This window comes from Bison bison, unplaced genomic scaffold (genome assembly GCF_000754665.1).
Source record: "Bison bison bison isolate TAMUID 2011002044 unplaced genomic scaffold, Bison_UMD1.0 scf7180017864519, whole genome shotgun sequence".
Classification (NCBI taxonomy): Eukaryota; Metazoa; Chordata; class Mammalia; order Artiodactyla; family Bovidae; genus Bison; species Bison bison.
This window is the reverse complement of record NW_011495072.1, coordinates 7,806,877-7,828,699: the sequence shown is the minus strand read 5'-3', so window position 1 is coordinate 7,828,699 and position 21,823 is coordinate 7,806,877. Positions and strand designations below refer to the sequence as shown.

Genomic DNA, 21,823 nt, shown 5'->3' with positions numbered 1-21,823 from the left:
TGTCACTATTTCATTACTTTTTTATGGCTGAGTAATATTCTACTGTGTGTGTGTGTGTGTGTGTGTGTGTGTGTGTGTGTGTATGCATATGATACCTTTTCTCTCTCCCTTTATCTGCTGTTAGATCCCTAGGCTGCTTCCATGTCTTGGCTATTGTAAATAGTGCTTCTATGAACATTGTGGTACATGCATCTTTTCAAATCAACAGTTTTCATTTTTTCCAGATATATATCCAGGAATGGGATTGCTGGATAATATGGTGGCTCTATTTTTAGATTTTTAAGGAACCTCCATACTGTTGTCAATAGTGGCAGTGTAACAGGAGGGAAAGGGGCAGAGCACAACTTTTGAAAGAATGACATAGCCCAAGGACACAACATAAACTGATTAGAATCAAATGGGACCAAGTTGGCGGACAAGACTAGACCTTGATCCTCAATCAGCAAGTGAATGACACACTCAGAGGTGCCTTAACAGTTCCAAGGCACTGTTAAAAGAGCAAGGAGTGGGCAGTGGACCAAACTCTGGAAATCTCTGCCTCTTCCCCAAAATAGTTGGAATAATCCTCCCACTCGTTAGCATATGAAATTACCCAGCCTATAAAAACTAACCAGGCCAAATTTCGGGGCTGTACTCGCCCTCTGCGATGGCCTGCACTCTGTCTGTGTAGTGTGCTTCTCTCTGTATCTAAATAAATCCACTTCTTACCTATCACTTTGTCTCTCTGAATTTTTTCTGCGATGAGACATCAAGAACCTGAGTTTCATTAGGTCCTGAAACCAGGTACCGTGGGTTTTGGCTGGGTCTGAGTCCCAGCCATGTGGGTTTGGGTCGCTTTGGCTGGGTTCGAGCCCCGGCACATGGGTTCAAGTTCCAATCTGTGGTAAATGGTTTCAGCAGCACCAACCTACATCCCCACCAAGAATGCGGTACACCCTCTCCAGCACTTATTTATAGCCTTTTTGATGATGGCTATTCTGAGAGGTGCGAGGTGATACCTCATTGCAGTTTTGATTTGCATTTTCCTGATAATCAGTGATGTTAAACATCTTTTCCTGTGTCTGTTGGCCATCTGTATATCTTCTTTGGAGAAATGTTTATCAGGTCTTTTGCCTATTTTTTGATTAGGTTGTTTGGTTTTTTGTTACTGAGTTGTATAAGCTGTTTGTATATTTTAGAAATTAAGCCCTCGTTGGTTGCATTGTTTGGAAATATTTTCTCCCATTTCATAGGTTGCCTTTTTGTTTTGTTCATGCACAATCAGGATTTTTAAAGTTTTACAGCTTTAGGTAAAACTGTTTTGATAGACTGGAATGTATTAGAATTTTTTAAAAATCCAGGTGTTCACAAAGTGACATAACAGATCAAATACAGTCATTGGGTGATAAGAAGAAACGTAGTGTTTCTGGTTCTGCCCTTAAATTTAATCACAGATTACGTACTCTGTTTAATGTCCATTTTACTTTCTAGACTATAAAACTCTCTGAGGAAACATTCCTTGTGTTAGTCACTATTGTATATTCCCAAGGCTCTATACAGTGTTGGGCATGTGGTTGGCCTTCAGATATTACGTATAAGATGAATAAAGAAGCACATAAAATTTTCTTAAAACGCCCCTCCAGCCTCAAATATGAAAAGCACTCAGAAGTATTGGGTGCATTTCTTCCTTTCTTTATAAGTGGGGTGGTAAGGCACAGAGAATGAAACATAGCAACAAGAGAAAAACACCCCAGGGTAAACATCTCTTGATTACACATTTGTAGACTGTCAACATAGGAAGAGACTTACCCCCAGCCCACTTCTCCCTCTGGCTTCTTAATGACTACTGGCCACCTCTTCCCATGACTCAGCCAGCAGGACCTCAGTAACGCAAGCTCTCTTAATTCTTAAAATGGTAAAGCATGATAGGAAAGAAAGTCCGCAAATGAAGAAACCACGTTATGAATTCCGGTGCCAAGAATAAAGACTGTAAATCAGATTATGAATACACCGGAGACCAGGAATCATCTTGCTCTTTTGGTGCAGGACTTGAATGATTTCTTTGGCCACTGTTCACCCTCCAAGATTACCAAGGACTTGCCTGTTCCATTCTAGTGTTTTTTCCAGAGCTACCATCCACTCTTGAGTCTGCACCTTCAGCTCTACTGAGGTAGCTGAGTAGAGCTTTCACGCCACTGAGCTGCCATGCTCTTTTGAGAGCAGATGATCTGCTAGGATGAAGGGTTGTGTTGTGTACTTTTTTTTCCTTAACTTTCCATTGAAATTTAAAATTCATAGAAAAGTTGGCACATTGAGTTCCTATTCTCTTCACCTAGCTCTCAGATTTTTAAAAAAATTTTTTAAAGTTTTATTTTATATTGGAGTATAGTTGATTCACAGTGTTGTGTTAGTTTCAGGTATACAGCAAAGTGACTTAGTTATACATGTTTTCCTTCCTCTGATGTTAATTTCTTTCATAATCATGGAACATTGGTCTTAACTAGGAAGTTAACATTGGACAATCCTATTAACTACAGACTAATTTTTCCATTAACATTCTTTTTTGATTCCAGGACCTAATCCAAGATACTGCATGTGTTGTTTTACTTATAGCTACCTCCCTGGGGATTTGTGGGGGTTGGATAATAAACCACATGTAGAAGGGCTTCATAGACCATGCACTTGTGTTACCATCAGTTCTCTTCCATTATTGTTCTGGTTAACGATAAAACACACACTTCCCTCCCAGCACTGCAGGGTGTGAGTAGATTCCAATTTCATTACTAAAATGACTAAAACTATATGCTGGGCACTTTAATTCTCACAACAATCATATTATGCTTCTGTTATGAGACTCAAGAGTTGATATATTCTTAGGCTTCCTAGGCCCTCCAAAAGGGGAGTTAGCTGCCTTTTCATATGCTATCTCATCACAGCACTTACTGTGCCATCTTCCCCACTAGACTAGAAGCTGAGGCTGCCAGGAACTGAATTTTGTTTTGTTATCCCCTCTATCCAGCTGTGCTGTGCTATACTTAGTCCTCAGTTGTATCCGACTCTTTGTGACCCCATGGACTGCAGCCCACCAGGCACTTCTGTCCATGAGGATTCTCCAGGCAGGAATGCTGAAGTGGGTTGCCGTGCTCTCTTCCAAGCCCAGGGATCAAACCCAGGTCTCCTGCGTTGCAGGAGGATTCTTTATCAGCTGAGCCACCAAGGAAGCCCAAGAACACTGGAGCGGGTAGCCTACACCTTCTCCAGGGTATCTTCCTGACCCAGGAATTGAACCAGGATAGCCTGCAGTGCAGGCAGATTCTTTACCAGCTGAAATACCAGAGAGCCCCAAATAGGTATTTAGTTGATGCTCAAAAAACGCTGCTTAGGTAAATGAATAAATGATCTTTTACCCACTGCTCTATTCTGAAATCTGCTCTTTCCCTTTCAACTTATTTACTGTTTACTGTTTGCCTTCCCCTACCAGAAAATAAGATCCATAGAACACAGACTGCTGAGTTTCACTCCTTAATGAATTTTCAATACCTAGAACCCTGCTTAGAACTGACAACTCAGACATGGTAAATGTCAATAATATCTGTTGAATGGATGTGTGGAAAGGTAGACTTCCTCCTTTGGCCCATACCATCCTGTCTTTTTATGATATCACCATATTTTTCTCTGATGCTGATCTCAGTAAGTTAATGTTCAATAATGCTGTGATGTGGGTGAGCACTGACAGCTCTGGCTTCCTGAGTTAAATGGTCATTTGCAGCTGAATGGTGACTGGAGGGGGAATCACAGGAATGCTGTCTCCAGGAAGGAGGCAGTGATGGTTGGCACAGGTGGCCTGTGGACTCTATACCCCACAGCTTTGTCCAGGACCAGGAGAACCATGCCTTGAGGCTATTTGTGCTCTGTGCTCTTTATAATGTTTTTGGTTTTAATATTTTTATTTATTTGGCTGAGGCAGGTCTTAGTTGTGGCACGAGAGATCAGCATGTAGGATCTTTAGTAACAGCATGCAAGAGCTTCAGGCGAAGCATACAAACCCTTAGTGGTGGCAGGTATGATCTAGTTCCTGGCAAGGGATTGAACCCAGGCCCCCTGCGTCGGGAACGCAGTCTTAGCCACTGGACCACCTGGGAAGTCCTCTGTGCTCGTGACTTCCATGTCACACTCACCTCCCTTTCACCAGAATTCAGCTCTTAATGATAAACAGACAATGGCTTATAATAATCACTAGCTTTATTTCCTTAGGAGATAATTTCCTTTTGTCACAACTCTTCTATTTCAAATCTATTTTTCCTGTCACTAATGAAAAGATAACAATCACATTCCCATTAAGGAAAACGGATATAGGGTAAAAGTCACCATTCCAACACAAGTATGGTCGGAATTTTATTTTTCCCCTTTCCTTTTTTTCCCCCCAAGAGTATATGATATATGCTTATCTAGTTTGTATTCTGTGTTTTTCACTTAACATTGTATCATGCTTATAACAGAAGGATCTTTCCATGCTATGAGACCTCATAACCATCTACTTAAATATACTCTACACATTGAAGGATGTTCAAATACATTATTCATTTCACTGTCAGATATGCCAAGCAAAGTCATCTAAAGAATTTGAAAGATAAAAACTCAAGGAACCTAAATATTTTTGACTGTTAAATGTCAAGCTTAAAAAAATAAACCTCTGGAATTCCCTGTCAGTCCAGTGCTTAGGACTCTGCACCGCACTTCCACAGCAAGGTACAGGGGTTCATCCCCTGGTTGGGGACCTAAGATCCCACATGCCACACAGTACGACCAAAAAAAAAAAAATCTCTAAAAGTATATGGAGGGCAACACATGAAAAATGGTCAAGATCATTCATGTTCAAGGAAATGTTCCCCAGTACATTCCAGCTAGAAAGGGAAAGTTAAAAAGATCAGCAATGTCAAGTGCTGACAAGAATGCAGAATAGCTAGAATTTTCATACATCATTAGTGAGATTAGCAAATGGTATAGCCACTGAGAAAACAGTGTGATAATTTCTTACAAAGTTAACCATGCATTTGCCATGACTTAGCAATTCCAATGCTGGGCATCTACCCAAGAGAAATGAGAGCATATGTCTGCTAGACCCCTATGTGAATATTTACAGCATCTTAACTTGTAACAGCTAAAAAGTAGAAACAGCTCAAATGTCCAACTGGTGAATGGATATACAGAGTATGGTACATCTGCACAAAGAAATGGGCCTCCTGGGTGGCTCCATGGTAGAGAATCTGCCTGCCAGTGCAGGAGACTTGGGTTCAATCCCTGGGTCAGAAAGAGCCTCTGCAGGAGGAAATGGCAACCCACTCCAGTATTCTTGCCTGAGAAATCTCATGGACATAGGAGCCCGAAGGGTTACAGTCCATGGGGTCACAAAAGAGTCAGACATGACTTAGCCACCAAACAACAAAATAACAACAAATACTCCTCATTAATAAAAAGCAAAGAATTACTGAAAAATGCAACAACAGGATGGATCATAAAACATTATGCCATTGTGAAGTCAGACACAGAAGGCTGCTCCCAACTGTTTTTACTCAAACACTTCTGACACTAAATGTGTGGGTGATTTTCACACCAACAACCCCTTTGCCAATTCTCCAGACACCAAGTGGGTGTCCTACAGTTCAATTCAATTCTGACATAAAGTACCCAGAGTTAGCATCAGATTCCACAGATTTAAAGGCTTAGTCTCACGAGACTGCCTTCACTTCAGATTCCATTCTCAAGTCCCAGGTTGCCACCTGTACTTGTGACCAATCAGCTATAAATTGGGAGTTCCCATGACTCATTTGTCAAGGTTGATAATTTGCTAGAATGGATCACTGAACTCAGGGAAACACTTTGTTTACATGCAGTGATTTATTATAAAGTATACATTTCAGAACAGCCAGATGGAAGAGATTCATAGGGCAAAATATGGAGGGGAGGAGTGGCAGGGAGCTTCCATACCTTAGCTGGGCACACTACTCTCCCAGTACCTTAGGGTACTCACCAGCCAGGAAGCTCTCTGTAGTTTAGGGGGTTTCATTACATAGGTGTGATCGATTATTTTATTGGACATTAATAATTGAACTCAGTTTTCAGTCCGTCTCCCCTCCCCAGAGGTCAGGGGAAGGGGCTGAAAGAGCCAACCTTCTAATCATGCCTTGGCCTTTCTAGAGACTAGCCCCCATCGTGAAGTTAGGAAGGGTGTCTCCAGCCACCAGTCACTTAATTAGCATGGAAAAGATACTCTTATCACTTCCAAGGTTCCAAGGGTTCTAGGAGCTGTATACCAGGACCTGAGGATAAAGATCAAATATATGCTATCATGCCACAGTTACATACTATGTCATTCCATACAGACTTCCCAGGTGGCACAGTGGTAAAGAATCTGCCTGTCAATGCAGGAGATGCAAGAGATAAGAATTGGGTGGGGCAGATCCCCTGGAGGAGGGCATGGCAACCCACTCCAGAGAATCCCATGGACACAGGAGCCTGGTGGGCTATATAGTCCATGGGATCCCAAAGAGTTGACACTACTGAGCATTCAGGCATAGGGGAAGCAGGTACCAGGTGCTTTAGTTAAGGAGAGGATTGACTGCAAAGGAGCAGAAGGGAATTATCTGGGCTGTTCGAAATGTTCTACATTGGAATGGTAGTTATTTGACAAAAGAACTTTGTCAAAATTCATGATACTTTATAAAAGGAGTGTGAACAGTATATAAACATACCTTAATAAATATGACTTCAAATAAAAGCTATTTCCTTCTGTCACCTTTTGCAAATGTCCCTTGCCCCTAAAAAGTGTGACTTGTAAGTGGGTGTAAAGGAAGGAATAAAAGTTCCATCAGTGAACAGCTGGTCTGACTTCCACACAAGTGTCCACTGTCCATGGTAAGCACCAAGAGCAGAACATGATTCAGTAGTATTTTTCATATATCTTTGGGCCAAAGCTTCTGTTCCTCCCTGATTTCAGCCTCAGAGTTCCTCCTCTTTTGGTCCTTCTGCTGTGCCTTTCAGTTCTGGAGACTGAGTAGCTTGAATAACTTCCTTTGGTTGCATCTCTTTACTTTCCTTTTTCTGTTTCTCTTCTGCCTTTTGTTCTTCAGCCTCAAGTCGGTAATTGATGCCCAGGCCGATGAAGAGATAGATGCCAGAGACAATAAGGATTATGCCACATGCCCAATATGTGTATTTATAGTCTCCATATATGTCATTGAGACGACCTAAGGATGTCCAAAAAAAAAAGTTATGTGGGTAAACAATTATACCCTTTCCCAAATAAAGGTTAAGGATCCTTTCAAAGAGCCTATAAATGGCAAATTAGTCTAAAAAGAAACTGCTCAAAATTGTATGATCTTTTGTTTATGATGTAACACTGATTTTGGGGTGTCCCTGCACATTCTGTTATCTTTAGCAACTTGAAAATAATTAAATCTTGGCAAATTTGAATTGAGAAAGTCCTGGAGATCACTTAGAATCAATTCTCTCAATATCCAATGGAAAAATTTGCTCAAAAGAGGTTTAGGAGTCTTGACCAAGGCCACAGAGCTAATTCCAGTCTCCCAGGCCAATGCACTCTTTCCGACATCAGCATTTCCCAAAGAGCATTCCTGGGAACGCTCACCCTCTGCTAAAACATTAACTAACAGCCATACTTTCCACCATTCTAACCTCAAAACAGGAAGATTCTATCATCATTCCCACTGTATAACATAAAAACTGAAGTACAGAAACTTTAAGGAAGTCATCCACGGTCACAAAGCTTTAAGTGAAACAAGTTGGCTTTAAACCCAGGAGTCTGACTCTGAGGCGTGCACCCATAACTTCTTTGCTTCAGGCTACCTCCCTAACATTTGCACAGTCAAGTAAATTTGGAAATGACATATCATAGTCTTTTCTATTCAAGTTTTTATGAGGTCTGATATTAAAGAAACTTATTTAATCCTCGTTATAGTAAAATTTATTAGCAACTCATCAAACTAGTATTAAGAAATAAACTTTGGAAAACTTGACACATATAAAGGCTATCATAACCAATTCAAATATGATTCCATATGGTTTTCCAATGCAGGGCATCACTCACTCAGCAATACTTAGTTTCTATATATCAATACAGCCCTGGGTCTGCTAAGCCCTGAGTTGAGAGACAGCAAAGGCGATAACAGTTCAGTGGAGAAGAGAAATGTTAATCCAATAACCACACAGACTGTGACCAGTGCTACAGGTGTGTTTGAAGGCAGATAATAGGGGTTTGGGGCTAGCAAGGAGGGTCAGGAAGGCTTTTTTAAAGTGTAAACTTAACCAAGACTTACAGGAGGATAAGAGTTAATCTAAGAGAAAGGAGATGGGAAAAGGATCCGGGCAGAGAACAGCCAGTGCCAAGGCAGGTGGTATGGGGAAACACCAGGTGTGAGAGGGGACCACAGAGAGCAAACTGGGTGGTAGGAAATGAGTCTGGAGAAGGTGGGCCAGGCCATGCAGGAACCGGGAGCCATAGTAGGGAATTTCATCTTCACCCTAAGAACGCGGGAAGCAACTGGAGTGTCCTAAGAGACTGGAGAACAGCTAGAGTGGATATGGGTAAAGTTAGAAGGCTACTGATAGAAGATCAGAGACCAGGATAAGAGCAGTAGTAGTGATGGAGGAAAAAATGAGCGGATTAGAAAGAGATTTAAGAAGCAAAAAAGCACAGGATTTGGAACCTCCTTAGATATACTGGGTTGGCCAAAAAAGTTCATTTGTGTTTCTGTAAGAGCTTATGGAGGAGAGAAGGTGGAAAAGTTTTGACAGGTCAGTAGTGGGTCTTTCATTATGTGTCCTTCTTAACTTTATAGTGCATAATCTCAAAAACATGCATCACATCCAGAAGTCCAAATTATTGTTGTATGTTGTATTACCGATAATTTAAAAATGTAAACTGCTTAGCACTGACTGAGAGAATAATACCTCAGGTTTTATGGTCACTTCTTAGCTATGTGATCCTGGGCAAGTTATTTCACTTTCAAAAGCCTCTATTTCTTTAAAGTGGGAACAATAATAGTCTGACATCATAGTCTTGCAATATATGACAGAATATAGAAATGATTAGGACAGTCCCTGGTATACTGTGAGCCCTCATCTGCTACCTACTGTTATTATTTTAAATATTACTTTTGAAATAAATTCCACAATTAAAAAGAAATCACCAACAGTATTTTAAAGGTAGTTATACATTTTTCTACAATAAATGTTAGGATTTTTTTAAATCAGGAAAATTATTAGAAATACTTAAATTTATAATAGCTATAATAGCTTTTTATTCCTCTTTCAGCTTGATGCTTCACTTTAATTCAGTTCTATAAGTATTTGAGCAATTATGCTGTGCCAAGCACTGTGTCAGCCCTGAGGGTACAGAAATGAGGACTATCAAGCAGCCCACTGACTTCTGCTTTCCATCACCGTCCCAATCTTCTCTGCCTGTTTTATGTTAATAGAACCATAGAAACTGGGAGACATACTGTACCTAAAACTGGTGGTCCCAGGAGGACAGGACAGCACTCCACAATGGTCACCAATCCCACAGCACTGGAGAATCTCTGGGGTCCCACAAGGTCCATCAGTGTTTCAAACAGTACGGCACCAAACCACCCAAAAGCAAATCCAAGGAATCCCGAGTAGACACAGAACCCTATGTAGCTGGAAGATAAAGGTACTAGCATATGACATACTCCGTTCATGGTAATAGAAGCAGCCAAAAAGTACTGAATCCGTGGTCTTACCCACTTTGTGTTGGCTACAAATCCCATACAAGGTCTGGCTACCATGTCAACAAAAGCCAGAATGGAAAGAAGGAAGGCAGCCTTCTCATTAGAGTAACGTTGACTCTTGGCGTAATTGCTAATAAAGACTAAAGGCGTAGCCACCCCAAAAGACACGATCATATTCCCAGAGAGGTACAGCAGGAAGCCTCTGTGCTTCAACAGGGATAGGTCCAAAAGTTTGTTAACTCTTTGAAAAAGTGATTGTTTCTCCTTTGGGGAGTTTCCGCCATTAACTCCTGTCTTTGGATTACCTGCCCCCTTGTTTGTATCACGTTTTCCAGCTTCCTGAAGGAATTCTTTAGACTTCTCTTTCTCTGTAGTGGTTGGCTTGGGCCCTATTGGTCTCATCAGGGCTCCAGCCACACAGCAGTTTAGTAGGAGGCCCCCCAGAATTAGGAAGCTTCCTCTCCAGCCAAAGGTAGCAAAAAGAGCCTGGTTGAGGGGGGCCATGGCAGAGAGGAACACAGGGCTGCCTGCCATGGCTAGTCCACTTGCTAACGGCCGCTTCTTGTAGAAATACTTGCCAATGATGGTCAAAGCTGGATTTAAGTTGAAGGCAAGCCCAAGACCTGGGGAGAGGAGAGGAAAAAAAGAGTCACATACTATCAGAAACATATTTGGAAATGATTAACTAGGGAAAGAATTGACATGGAAAGAGGTCAAAATCATGAGAGGCTATTATAACTAGTGGGTCATGAAGTGGACTATTATCAAATAAATACAGACATAAAATCTCTTTATGCAGCAAATACTAGATTTATACACACACATACACGTGTGAGTGTGTGTGTGTGTGTGTGGCATGCCATGTGGTTTGCAGGATCTTAGTGCCCTGAACAGGGATTGAACTCATGCCCCCAACAGTGGAAGTGTGGAATCTTAACCGCTGCATCACCAGGGAAGTCCCTAAAAAATGTATATTATTAAAAACAATTCTTTTCACTTTAGCAACAAAAAGAACAATAGAGATTCTTTGTCCAATTTCATAATTACAAATGTATTAGAAGTATTGGAAAAGGATAAATAATTGGTGGGCCTACCCTCACAAATAAATAAACATATTGTACAGCTACAGTAATAGAACAGAACACTTACTCAAAATTGAAAAACTGATTTCTAAAAGTGGGAAGAAAGTCCAGAAATAGAACCAAAAGATACATTTAAATTAATAGGGAAAAAATGGGTTTTTCAGCTAATGGGGTTGGGACAGTAACTATACTGATAACCTTTTAAGTGGTCTTCCAAACTTGCTTTTCTACAAGGTAAACCAGGTTAGGGTGCTTGCCCATTTCCATCTCTCTAATGACTGCCTGTCCATAACTTTTCACTCTGGATTAAGAAGTCCTATGACTTGGCTCACACCTACCTCCCTGCCCTCACTTCAGTCTGTTCTTTTTGTGCAAAGTGGAACTATTACTCTAGGTTTCCACAGAGCCTTCTCCTGGCTATCATTCAGATCTCAACTCAAAATCACAATCTCCTTCCCTTTAGGGAACATTCGATCCTTCTCTATCAAATTCTGTTTTAAGTCTTTGCAAAGCCCTTATTACTACCTGAATTTTTCTTATTTATTCACTTATTTGTTGGCCTGTTTATTGTCTGATTCCCTCCACTAAAGATCAGGAATTTTGCTTGTCATGTTGGTCTCCCCACAGAGCTTGAACCAGTGCCTGGCATATAGTTAGGGACTCAATGAATAGTTGCTGAGTAAATTAATGACATGAAATAATGAACAGGTTGAATAACCACATGGGAACAAATAAAGTTCTATTCCTTCTTTGTGTTATTCAGATATTCCAGATGAATTAAAATATTTAAATATTTAAGAATTTAATGCAGTAAAAGTATAGATTTAAAAAGATAATTACCTATTATTAGTATTATCTCAGGTCCTGCAGGTGGGGCTGTAAATTATTAAAACCTTTCTAAAAGAGTACTTGACCAATCGTATCCAAAACCTTTTCTTCCCCCAGCAATTGCACTTCTCCAAATTTATCCAAAGAAAATTATCCTTTTCAAAGATGCATACAGAGGCACTCTCATACAAACACTGTTTATTAAGAGTGAAAATACAAACAATCTAAATGTCCTTCAATTAAAGTGAAATAAATTATAGTACATCTATCCAGTGAAAAAATAATAGCTGCTAAAGTATATTTACTGAGATGGGGAAACTATTAATATGTACATGATGTATTACTAAGTAAAAAAAACTGGTTACAAACATTTCACATAATCTGGTCAGTTTTCATTCCAATCCCAAAGAAGGGAAATGCCAAAGAATGTCTAAATTACTGTATAATTGTGCTCATTTCACATGCTAGCAAAATAACACTCAAAATCCTTCAAGTTAGGCTTCAGCAGTACATGAACTGAGAACTTCCATATGTACAAGCTGGGTTTAGAAAAGGCAGAGGAACCAGAGATCAAATTGCCAATATTTATTGGATAATAGAGAAAGCAAGGGAATTCCAGTAAAACATCTATTTCTGCTTCATTGACTATAGTAAAGTCTTTGACTGTGTAGATCACAACAAATTGGAAAATTCTTAAAGAGATGGGAATACGAGCCCACCTTACCTGCCTCCTGAGAAACCTGTATGCAGGTCAAGATGCAACAATAGAACTGACATGGAACAACAGACTGGTTCAAAATTGGGAAAGGAGTATGTCAAGGCTATATATTGTCACCCTGCTTATTTAACTTATATGCAGAGCACATCATACGAAATCCTGGGCTGGATGACTCAAAAGATTGAATCAAGATTGCTGGGAGAATTATCACAATCTCAGATATGCAGAGGATGCCACTCTAATGGCAGAAAGGAAAGAGAAACTTTAGAGCCTCTAGATTAGGGTCTTTCGCCTCATCTTTCACCTCAGCCAGAGTGAAAAAGCTGGCTTATAACCCAACATTCAAAAGACGAAGATCATGGCATCTGGCTCCATCACTTTGCAGCAAATACAAGGGGGAAAAGTGGAAACTGTGACAGATTTTATTTTCCTGGGCTCCAAAATGACTTTGGAATGGTGACTGCAGCCATGAAATTAAAAGATACTTGCTTCTTGGAAGCAAAGCTATGACAAACCTAGACAGTATATCAAAAAGCAGAAACATCACTTTGCTGACAAAGGTCCATATAGTCAAAGCTATGGTTTTCCCAGTAGTCATGTATGGATGTGAGAACTGGACCATAAAGAAAGCTGAGTGCCAAAGAACTGGATGCCAAGGATATCAAACCAGTCAATCCTAAAGGAAATCTATCCTGAATATTCATTGGAAGGACTTATGCTTAAACTGATGCTCCAATACTTTGGCCACCTGATGCAAAGAGCCAGCTCATTGGAAAAGACCCTGATGCTGGGAAAGACTGAGGACAGGAAGAGAAAGGGGTAACAGAAGATGAGATGGTTAGACGGCATCACTGACTTAAGGGACAAGAGTTTGCACAAACTCTGGTAGATAGTGAAGGATAGGGAAGCCTGGTGAGCTGCAGTCCATGGGGTCACAAAGAGTTGGACATGACTTAGTAACTGAACAACAATATCCCTTTAAAAAAATTTTAACTTTATTGGAGTATAACAATTTTGTTAGTTTCAGGTGTACAGCAAAGTGATTCAGTTTTACATATACATATATTCATTCTTTTTAAGATTTTTTTTCTCTTACAGGTTAGCACAGAGTACTGAGTAGAATTCCTTGTGTTATTGTCCTTGTTCATTATCTTTCTTAAATACAGTACTGTGTGTATGTTCATCCCAAGCTCCTGATTTATCCCCTACCCCTCAACATTTCCCCTTTGGTCACCATAAGTTTTTTCCAATATCTATAAGTCTGTTTCTGTAAATAAGTTCATTTGTATAATTTTTAAAAATTAGATTCCACATATAAGTGATATCACAACATTTGTCTTTGACTTACTTCACTTAATCTCATCCCTTTTTGTTCTAAAAGTTCTATGTGTATAGAAGAATTTTTAAAACAAAAATTTTTGTTTTGTTTTTAGAAAGAATATAGAAAACTGTAGAAAAATCAGTGGATATGGCATAAAAATATTTTTCTTTTTTTTTTCTTTTTCTTTTTTTTTCTTTTTTTTTTTAAGTCCAGGTTCGATGCACGATACTGGACAAAATGTTTTTTAAATAAATCTTATTGGAGTATAGTTGATTTACAATGTTGTGTTAGTTCCAGGTGTACAGCAAAGTGAATCAGCAAAGTGAATCGTTATACATGTACACACATCTACTCCTGTTTTTTTTTTAAGATTCTTTCCCATATATGCCAGTACAGAGTATTGAGTAGAGTTCCCTGTTCTATACAGCAGATTATTATAAATTTATCTTCTTTACACATAGAAGTGTGCATATGTCAATCCCAATCTCCCAGTTTATCCCTCACCCACCATGTTATCAAAATATTAATGGTAGTTTTCTCTGAACTGTAGAGCTTTGGGTGTTGACAGTATTTATATTCAGCAGTTCTGTTTTTTAAATTTAGCTGTTAGAAATGGAGTTTTCCCATGTGTGCCCTTTATCCTTTGAAATGTATCTGGCTTTTCTATCAGAAAACTCCTTCTATGTATCTGACATTCTCTCTTTCTCCAATTTGAGCCAGTGTCTTCTTAGGCAGAAGGGGAAACGAGTGGAATGGTTAATGACCTCCCTTTCAACAACTTTTTACCTATCACTGCTATCTTCTTTATAAAAAAAAAAAAGAAAGAAAGAAAAAGAATTCTCTTTCACTGTATTCATTCAATAAAAAATAATCACTCATTAAGTGTGATTACTTTTACACTTAATGTGAACTTTCTTTAAAGACTGCTTTTCTAATACTATTAAATTAATGTATCAACAGCTCTAAAACATAGTGACCTAGTAATTTTCTAACAAAGAATTTTCATTTTTCAAAAGAATTGGCAAATAGATGCTATAAATAGTCCACAAAGAAATTATTGCCTGAAAAGGCATTAGTACAACTCACCTACAATAACTCCGATACAAAGGTAAAGTTGCATCACAGTGCTACAGAAGGAAGCTGCAATCAAGCCACAGCCTGACAAGCAGCCACCAAGAATCATGACGGGGCGACTGCCATATTTATTCACCAGGACACTGCTGATAGGACCTATGAGAGAACAGACAGGTTAGTAACAATATAGAGGAGAAGCCCAGCCCTCCCATCCACACCTGCTCATACCATTATTGACATGACAGCATGCCATCCCAGAAAATAAACAGATAGAAGATAGTGCTAAAGAATATTGCCTTCTATCTTTATTTCAGAGTCACAGGTTTGTCTTATGGAAAAAAAATATAGTATTGATTATACATCTTCTATATACCTAGGACATGTTAGATGGGTTTTAACTGAAGTATGAAAGACCATAAGCTAACTCTTTTAAGGCAGAAGAGGCTGCAAGTACTCTGATTATAAGTGCTTATAGGATTCTTCATATATCTAGGATATTATCCACATATATGTAGCAAGTTTGCTTATTTTAAATTTTTTAAAAGATATTTTAATTTATGTATTTGGTTGCTCTGGGTCTTAGTTGCAGCATATGAACTCTTTAAGTTGTGGCATGTGGGATCTAGTTCCCTGACCAGGGTTGAACCTGGGCCCCCTGCCCTGGGAGCATGAAGTCTTAGCCACTGGACCACCAGGGAAGTCCTTGTTTTAAAATTTTAGATGGAATTTAAACATACACGACTGATGAGATATATGAGCCAATCTGATCATACTTCTGACTTAAGGGCATATTTACTACAAACTACCTAAAATATTGTTTCTCATAGAAAATAACAAAAACCAAAACAGGCCTACAAAATAAGAATGCCTACCATCACCACTTTTCTTCAACATTATACTGGAGGTCCAAGCCAGTGCAGTAAGACAGGAGGAAAAAAGGTGTGAGAAAAGGAAGAAACCAAAGTATCAGTATTTGTAGAAGATTTGTTTGTCTATCTAAAATTTTTGAAGAAGAAATCTACCAATAAACTACTGGAAGTAAGAGTTTAGCAAGCTTACAGGATATATGATTAAAGTACAAATATCAATTACCTGTCTATACCCAGCAGCCAACACAAAACATATTTTTAAAGAAAGCTATCCTTTATAATGACACTGTTTTATATTATAAGTGAACCAACAGAGCACACGATTGCTATGTTTCATTGTTAGAGTGAAAAATATGATTCTAATCCCATAACTCCAATAACTAACATTTCAATTATTTTTACTGATAAAGATATCAAGAGCAAAAAGTACTTAATACAGAACTTCTGTCTACCCACTGAAAGTTAAAAGAGCAAGCCTTCATGGGTACTTACCTCCAGCGTACATGACAGCAAACACGATGGAAGATAACCATGACACTTCGCTGGTGCTGGCTTTAAATATTTCTCCAATTTCTTTGTAAAATACACTAATAGATTTGCCAAATGCACAAGCGAAGCCAATGGAAATGAAAGCTCCAACTACTACTGCCCACCCCCAGCCTCCATCTGGTGGGGTATATCCAGCTGGACCTCCATTTGATGGTGGCATTGTAAGTAAAGATGAACTCTAAAATCCAGTTCAAATCCAGATATCTAAAGGGTATGAAATAAAAACAGTACAGAACAAGCAGATCAATACCAAAGCACTTCCAGAAAATCCCTTACATTTATGAAATAAATAAATAAAGGCATATAGCCTAAATTTTCTAAATAAAAGGTCAAACATTAGATTCTCATTTAATGGGCTGGAAAGTTATCTCAGTAAAGTTTGTTTTTCATCCAGATGCTTAGACTTAAGTTTTTTGTTGTTTTACTATTATGTGACTAGAAAGGGAAAGTGAAGTTGCTCAGTCGTGTCCGACTCTTTGCGACCCCATGGACACCAGGCTCCTCTGTCCATGGGATTTTCTAGGCAAGAGTACTGGAGTGGGTTGCCTTTTCCGATCGAACCCAGGTCTCCCGCATTGTAGACAGACGCTTTACCGTCGTCTGAACCACCAGGGAAGTCTCCATATGTGACTAGAAAGATTCCTAAATGATAGCTAGCCAATACAGTTTAAATCTGCAAAATGAATCCTGATATCAGAGACTAGTAGTTTTAAACCAAAGATTTCACTTTTTCTTAAGCCCCAGCATTAGTGAAAAACATAGCTAGAAAAAGAAATTTAATATGATTATGAATTACCAGCAGGTGGGAGAAGAGCAGATTTACCAGTCTAGAGAAATTAAGTTCTCCTTGGATTTACTTAAACCGGATTCTATTTTAAGTCAAAATTAACAACAACGATATGTTATCATACACATTTCTGGCCACCCTAACATTACCTGGAGAGATCTAGTACAATATTGATACTGTACAATGACAATATGATATAAATGATATAAAATGGTTAACAATAACAATATCACATTTCACTATTCCTTTTTAATACAAATTCTACCTTCCTCTCCATAGAAATTAACTTTTAAATAGCTCACATTCTAACTAAACACTTCAAATATAATTTAGAAAGTGATGCTGTAGTGATTAAAAAAAAAAAAAAACTCAGAAAGAGTTCTGCTTGAGAAGCTAAAAGACTAAGTTTTTAAAATAAAACTTTTATAGAAGTTTCTAAAACCTTTATAAAATTATAAAACTCCCAGAGTTTGCAAACTTTTGTTAGACTTTTTATTACTCTTATAGATAGTAGTTATAAAAAATAATTTTCTATTAGTTGCTGGTGTATAAAGACACAACTTATTTGCTTAAATAATAGCTTTACTGAGATATAATTCACATATAAAACTTAAAACTTTATATGTGAGTGGTTTTCAGTATATTCACAGAACTATCAACTATCATCACTAATATCAAGCATTTTTATCACCCGTGAAAGAAACCCTGTACCCATTAGCAATTTTATTGCTAAATATTATTTTTTAATGATATTGTAAATCAAATTGTTTTCTGAATATCACTTTTGGATTTTTCATTGCTAATGTCTAGAAACTGATTTTTTGATGTTAATTTTGCAGCCTGCAAATTCGCCAAACTCATTTATTAGTTCTAATAGGCTTACCTAAGTATCTGTGGATTTCTCAGGATTTTCTATTTACAAAAGCATGTAATCTGTGATAATTTTACATCTCTTTCATTGCCTAATTCCTCGGCTAAAACCTCCAGTACATGTGGTGAAAGCAAACATCCTCATCTTGTTTCTGACCTTAGAAAGAAAGCTTTCAGTATTTTACCATTAAGTATGCTGTTAGCTGTGGGTTTTTGTAGATGCCCTTTAGCTCAGATGGTAAAGAATCCACGTGCAATGCAGGAGACCCAGGTTTGATCCCTGGGTCAGGAAGATCCCCTGGAGAAGGAAATGGCAACCCACTCCGGTACTCTTGCCTGGAGAATTCCATGGACGGAGGAGCCTGGTGGGCTATAGTCCATGGGATCGCAAAGAGTCAGACACGACTGTGTGAGTAACTTTAACTTTATTAAGTTTGGGAAGTTTCCTTCTATTTATTCCTGGTTGTTGAGTATTTTTATCAAGAAGGATGTTCAGTTCAGTTCAGTTCAGTCACTCAGTCGTGTCCAACTCTGCAACCCAATGGACTGTAGCACCCCAGGCCTCCCTGTTCATCACCAACTCCCGGAGCTTGCTCAAACTCATGTCCATCAAGTGGGTGACGCCATCCAACCATCTCATCCTCTGTCGTCCCCTTCTCCTCCTGCCTTCAATCTTTCCCAGCATCAGGGTCTTTTCCAATGAGTCAGCTGTTTGTATCAGGTGGCCAAAGTATTGGAGCTTCAGCATCAGAAGGACATTGGTCTGTGGCAAATGCTTTGTTATGCATCTATTAAGATGACCTTGTGGTTTGGGACCTTTATTCTATTAATACAGTGTGGTTTGACTGACTCTTTTAAATTTTGACCCACTTACGAATTCCTGTACTCCTGAGATAAGTCCCAGTTCGTCATGATATATAACCCATTTTAAATGTTGTTGGATTCTGTTTGCTCATATTTTGTTGAAGATTTGTGTGTCCACGTTTACAAGGGATGTGTAGTTTTCTCCTCTTGTGATGTCTGATTTTGGTTTCAGGGTAATTCTGGCTTCAAAAAACAAGTTGGGAGGTGTTCTGTTCTTTGGAACAATTTGTAAGAGTTGTGTTTGTTCTTTAAATGTTTCATAGAATTCACCAGTGAAGCCATCTAGGCTTCAGGTTTTCTTTGTGGGTAGTTTTTTTTTTGGTGTGTGTGATGATTATGTCAATCTTTTTACTTTCTATAGGTATATACAGATTGTCTATATCTAACTTGAGTCCTTTAACAGTTTGTCTTTCTATAAATGTATTTATTTCATTTAGGTTATCTAATTTGTTGGTCTGCAATTGTTCATAGTATCCCTTTATAATCCCCTTTTTATTTCTGTAAGATTAGTAGTGATATATGAAGAGTTGCTCAGTGGTAAAGAATCCACCTGCTAATACAGGAGACATGGGTTCAATCCTTGGGTCAGGAAGATCTCCTGAAGAAAGGAATGGCAACGCACTTCGGCATTCTTGTCTGGGAAATCCATGGGCAGAGGAGCCTGGCAGGCTACAGTCCATGAGGTTGCGAGAGGCAGACATGACTTACAGGCTAAACAGCAACAATGCCATGAAGAGTTTCAAGAGTACGATTAGAGGGAACAGGCCTCACAAAATCGACCTCACTTCTAACACCATCTGCAAGTTTAGGCATTGGAGGTGCGGGTGTGTGGTGGGAGGTGGTTTCACAGTCAGGTTTGGCAATTCTACAGGACTCACAGAATTCACTGAAAGCTATTATACCCATGATACAGGGGAAAGGACACAGGCTGAAATTAGCCACCAGAAGAAATGCACAGGGTAGGGTTTGGGAGAGGTTCAAGTGGGGAGGTTTTGATCATCCTCTTTCCATGAAGTCATGGAAGCATCACCTTCTCCCAGTCACAATGTGTGACAATACAGAGTATCACCAACCAGGGAAGCTCACCTAAGCTTTTAGTGTCTAGAATTTAATGGGACTTGATCACACACTGCCCACATGACTGCTGAGTGTTAGTCTCCAGCTCTTTTGGAGATTGGAAAAAAGACAATATGGCTAAAAGGCCTAGCAAAGACACTCTTATCAGACAGGACTTTTCAGAGGGCTAGAGATCATATTCCTTGTTTTTCATAAGGTTAATTCTTTACTATACCTACTGTATCTTGCATTTCTGACTTGAGTAATTTGAGTCTTTTCTCTTCTTGGTTAGTCTGGCTAAAAGTTTGTCAATTTTATTGATTTTTATCAAACAATCAAACTTGGTTTTATTGACTTTTTGTACTTTCTAGTTTATTTCTGTTCTAACCTTTATTATTTCTTTCCCCGTTTGCTTACATTTAATTTGCCCTTTTCTCCCCACATTTCTTATGGTAAAAGTTTCCGTTATTGAGATTTTCTCTGTTTTTAAATATAGATGTATATAGCTATTGATTTCCTGCTAAGCACTGTTTTAGCTGTATTCCAGAACCTTTGATATTTTGCATTTGTTTTCATTCATCTCAGTGTGTTTCCTAATTTTTTTTTTTACAATTCATCCTGTGAACCACCACTGGTTATTTAGGAATGTGTTGACAATTTTCACATATTTGTTCATTTCACAAATTTTCTTTTGCTATTCATTCCTGATTTTATTTCACTATAATCAGAGAACATACTCAGTCCTTTCAAATGTACTGAGACATGTTTTATGGCCTAAGGATGGTCTATCCTGGAAAATGTTCTGTATGTTACTTGAGAAGAATGTGTTTTCTGCTGTTGTTAGATAAAATATTCTATGGATGTTTGTTAGATTTATTTAGTTTATACTCAGTATGTACTTGGTTGTTCAAGTCTTCTATTTCTTAGTTGATTTTCTGCCTAGTTATTTTATTGAAAAAGTGAAGTAGCTCAGTCATGTCCAACTCTTTGCGAACTCATGAACCGTAGTCTACCAGGCTCCTCTGTCCATGGGATTTTCCAGGCAAGAGTACTGGAGTGGGTTGCCATTTCCTTCTCCAAGGGATCTTCCTGACCCAGGGATCAAACCCAGGTCTTCTGCATTGCAGGCAGACGCTTTACCCTCTGAGCCACCAGGGAAGCTTATTTTATTGAAGTTCTGTTGAAATCTTCAACTATTGTTACTGAGTTGTCTATTTCTCTCTTTAATTCTGTCAGTTTTTGCTTTATGTATTTTAGGGCTCTGTGGTTAGGTGAATATATGTTTATAATTTGGAGAAGGAAATGGCAACCCACTCCAGTATTCTTGCCTGGAGAATCCCACGGACAGAGGAACCTGCCAGGCCATAGTCCATGGGGTCACAAAGAGTCAGACACCACTGAGTGACTAACAACAACAACAACATGTTTATAATTGTTATATCTTCATAGTGGATTAACCTTTTACCATCATAACATGTACTTATTTATGTCTAGGTCTCTTTGGTTACTGTTTCCCCCTGCATCTGTATACTCTGAGTCAGTCTGCCTTTGAATCTATAATGTGTCTCTTGTAGATAGCATAAGGTTTGATCCAATCTTCCAATCACTGGTCTTTGATTGGAGTGTTTAATCTATTTACATTCGTGGCTCAGACGGTAAAGCATCTGTCTGCAATGCAAGAGACTGGGGTTTGATTCCTGGGTTGGGAAGATCCCCTGGAGAAGGAAATGGCAGCCCACTCCAGTACTCTTGCCTGGAAAATCCCATGGATGGCGGAGCCTGGTAGGCTACTGTCCATGGAGTTGCAAAGAGTCAGACACGACTGAGCAAAGGGAAGAAGAAGAAAAATGATAAGGTAGGACTTGAGTCTGTTTTACTATTTGTTTTCTCTGTCATGTCTTTTTTGTTTTTCTAGTCCTCCATCACTACCTTCTTTTATGTTAGGTATATATTTTTAGTGTGCCTCTTTAATTACCTTGTTGTTTCTTTTATTATGCTTTTGGTTATTTTCTTAGTGGTTGTCCTATGAATTACAATTAACATCTTAAAACAATCT

General features: G+C 38.8%; 1 protein-coding gene across 2 annotated transcripts in view; it reads right to left on the bottom strand.

Annotated features, from left to right (window-relative positions):
- Nucleotides 1-6,506: 6,506 nt before the first annotated feature.
- LOC104981610 (monocarboxylate transporter 1-like) overlaps nt 6,507-21,823 on the bottom strand; it is a 33,604-nt gene continuing 18,287 nt past the window's right edge. For both annotated transcript variants that reach the window (XM_010830791.1, XM_010830790.1), the window contains exons 2-5: nt 16,134-16,394; nt 14,785-14,928; nt 9,506-10,372; nt 6,507-7,226 (exon numbers count right to left, since the gene is read on the bottom strand). In XM_010830791.1, coding sequence (XP_010829093.1) covers nt 6,979-7,226; nt 9,506-10,372; nt 14,785-14,928; nt 16,134-16,350 — 1,476 coding nt within the window. In that variant the 5' untranslated portion in view covers nt 16,351-16,394 and the 3' untranslated portion in view covers nt 6,507-6,978. The remainder of the gene's footprint in view (nt 7,227-9,505; nt 10,373-14,784; nt 14,929-16,133; nt 16,395-21,823) is intronic.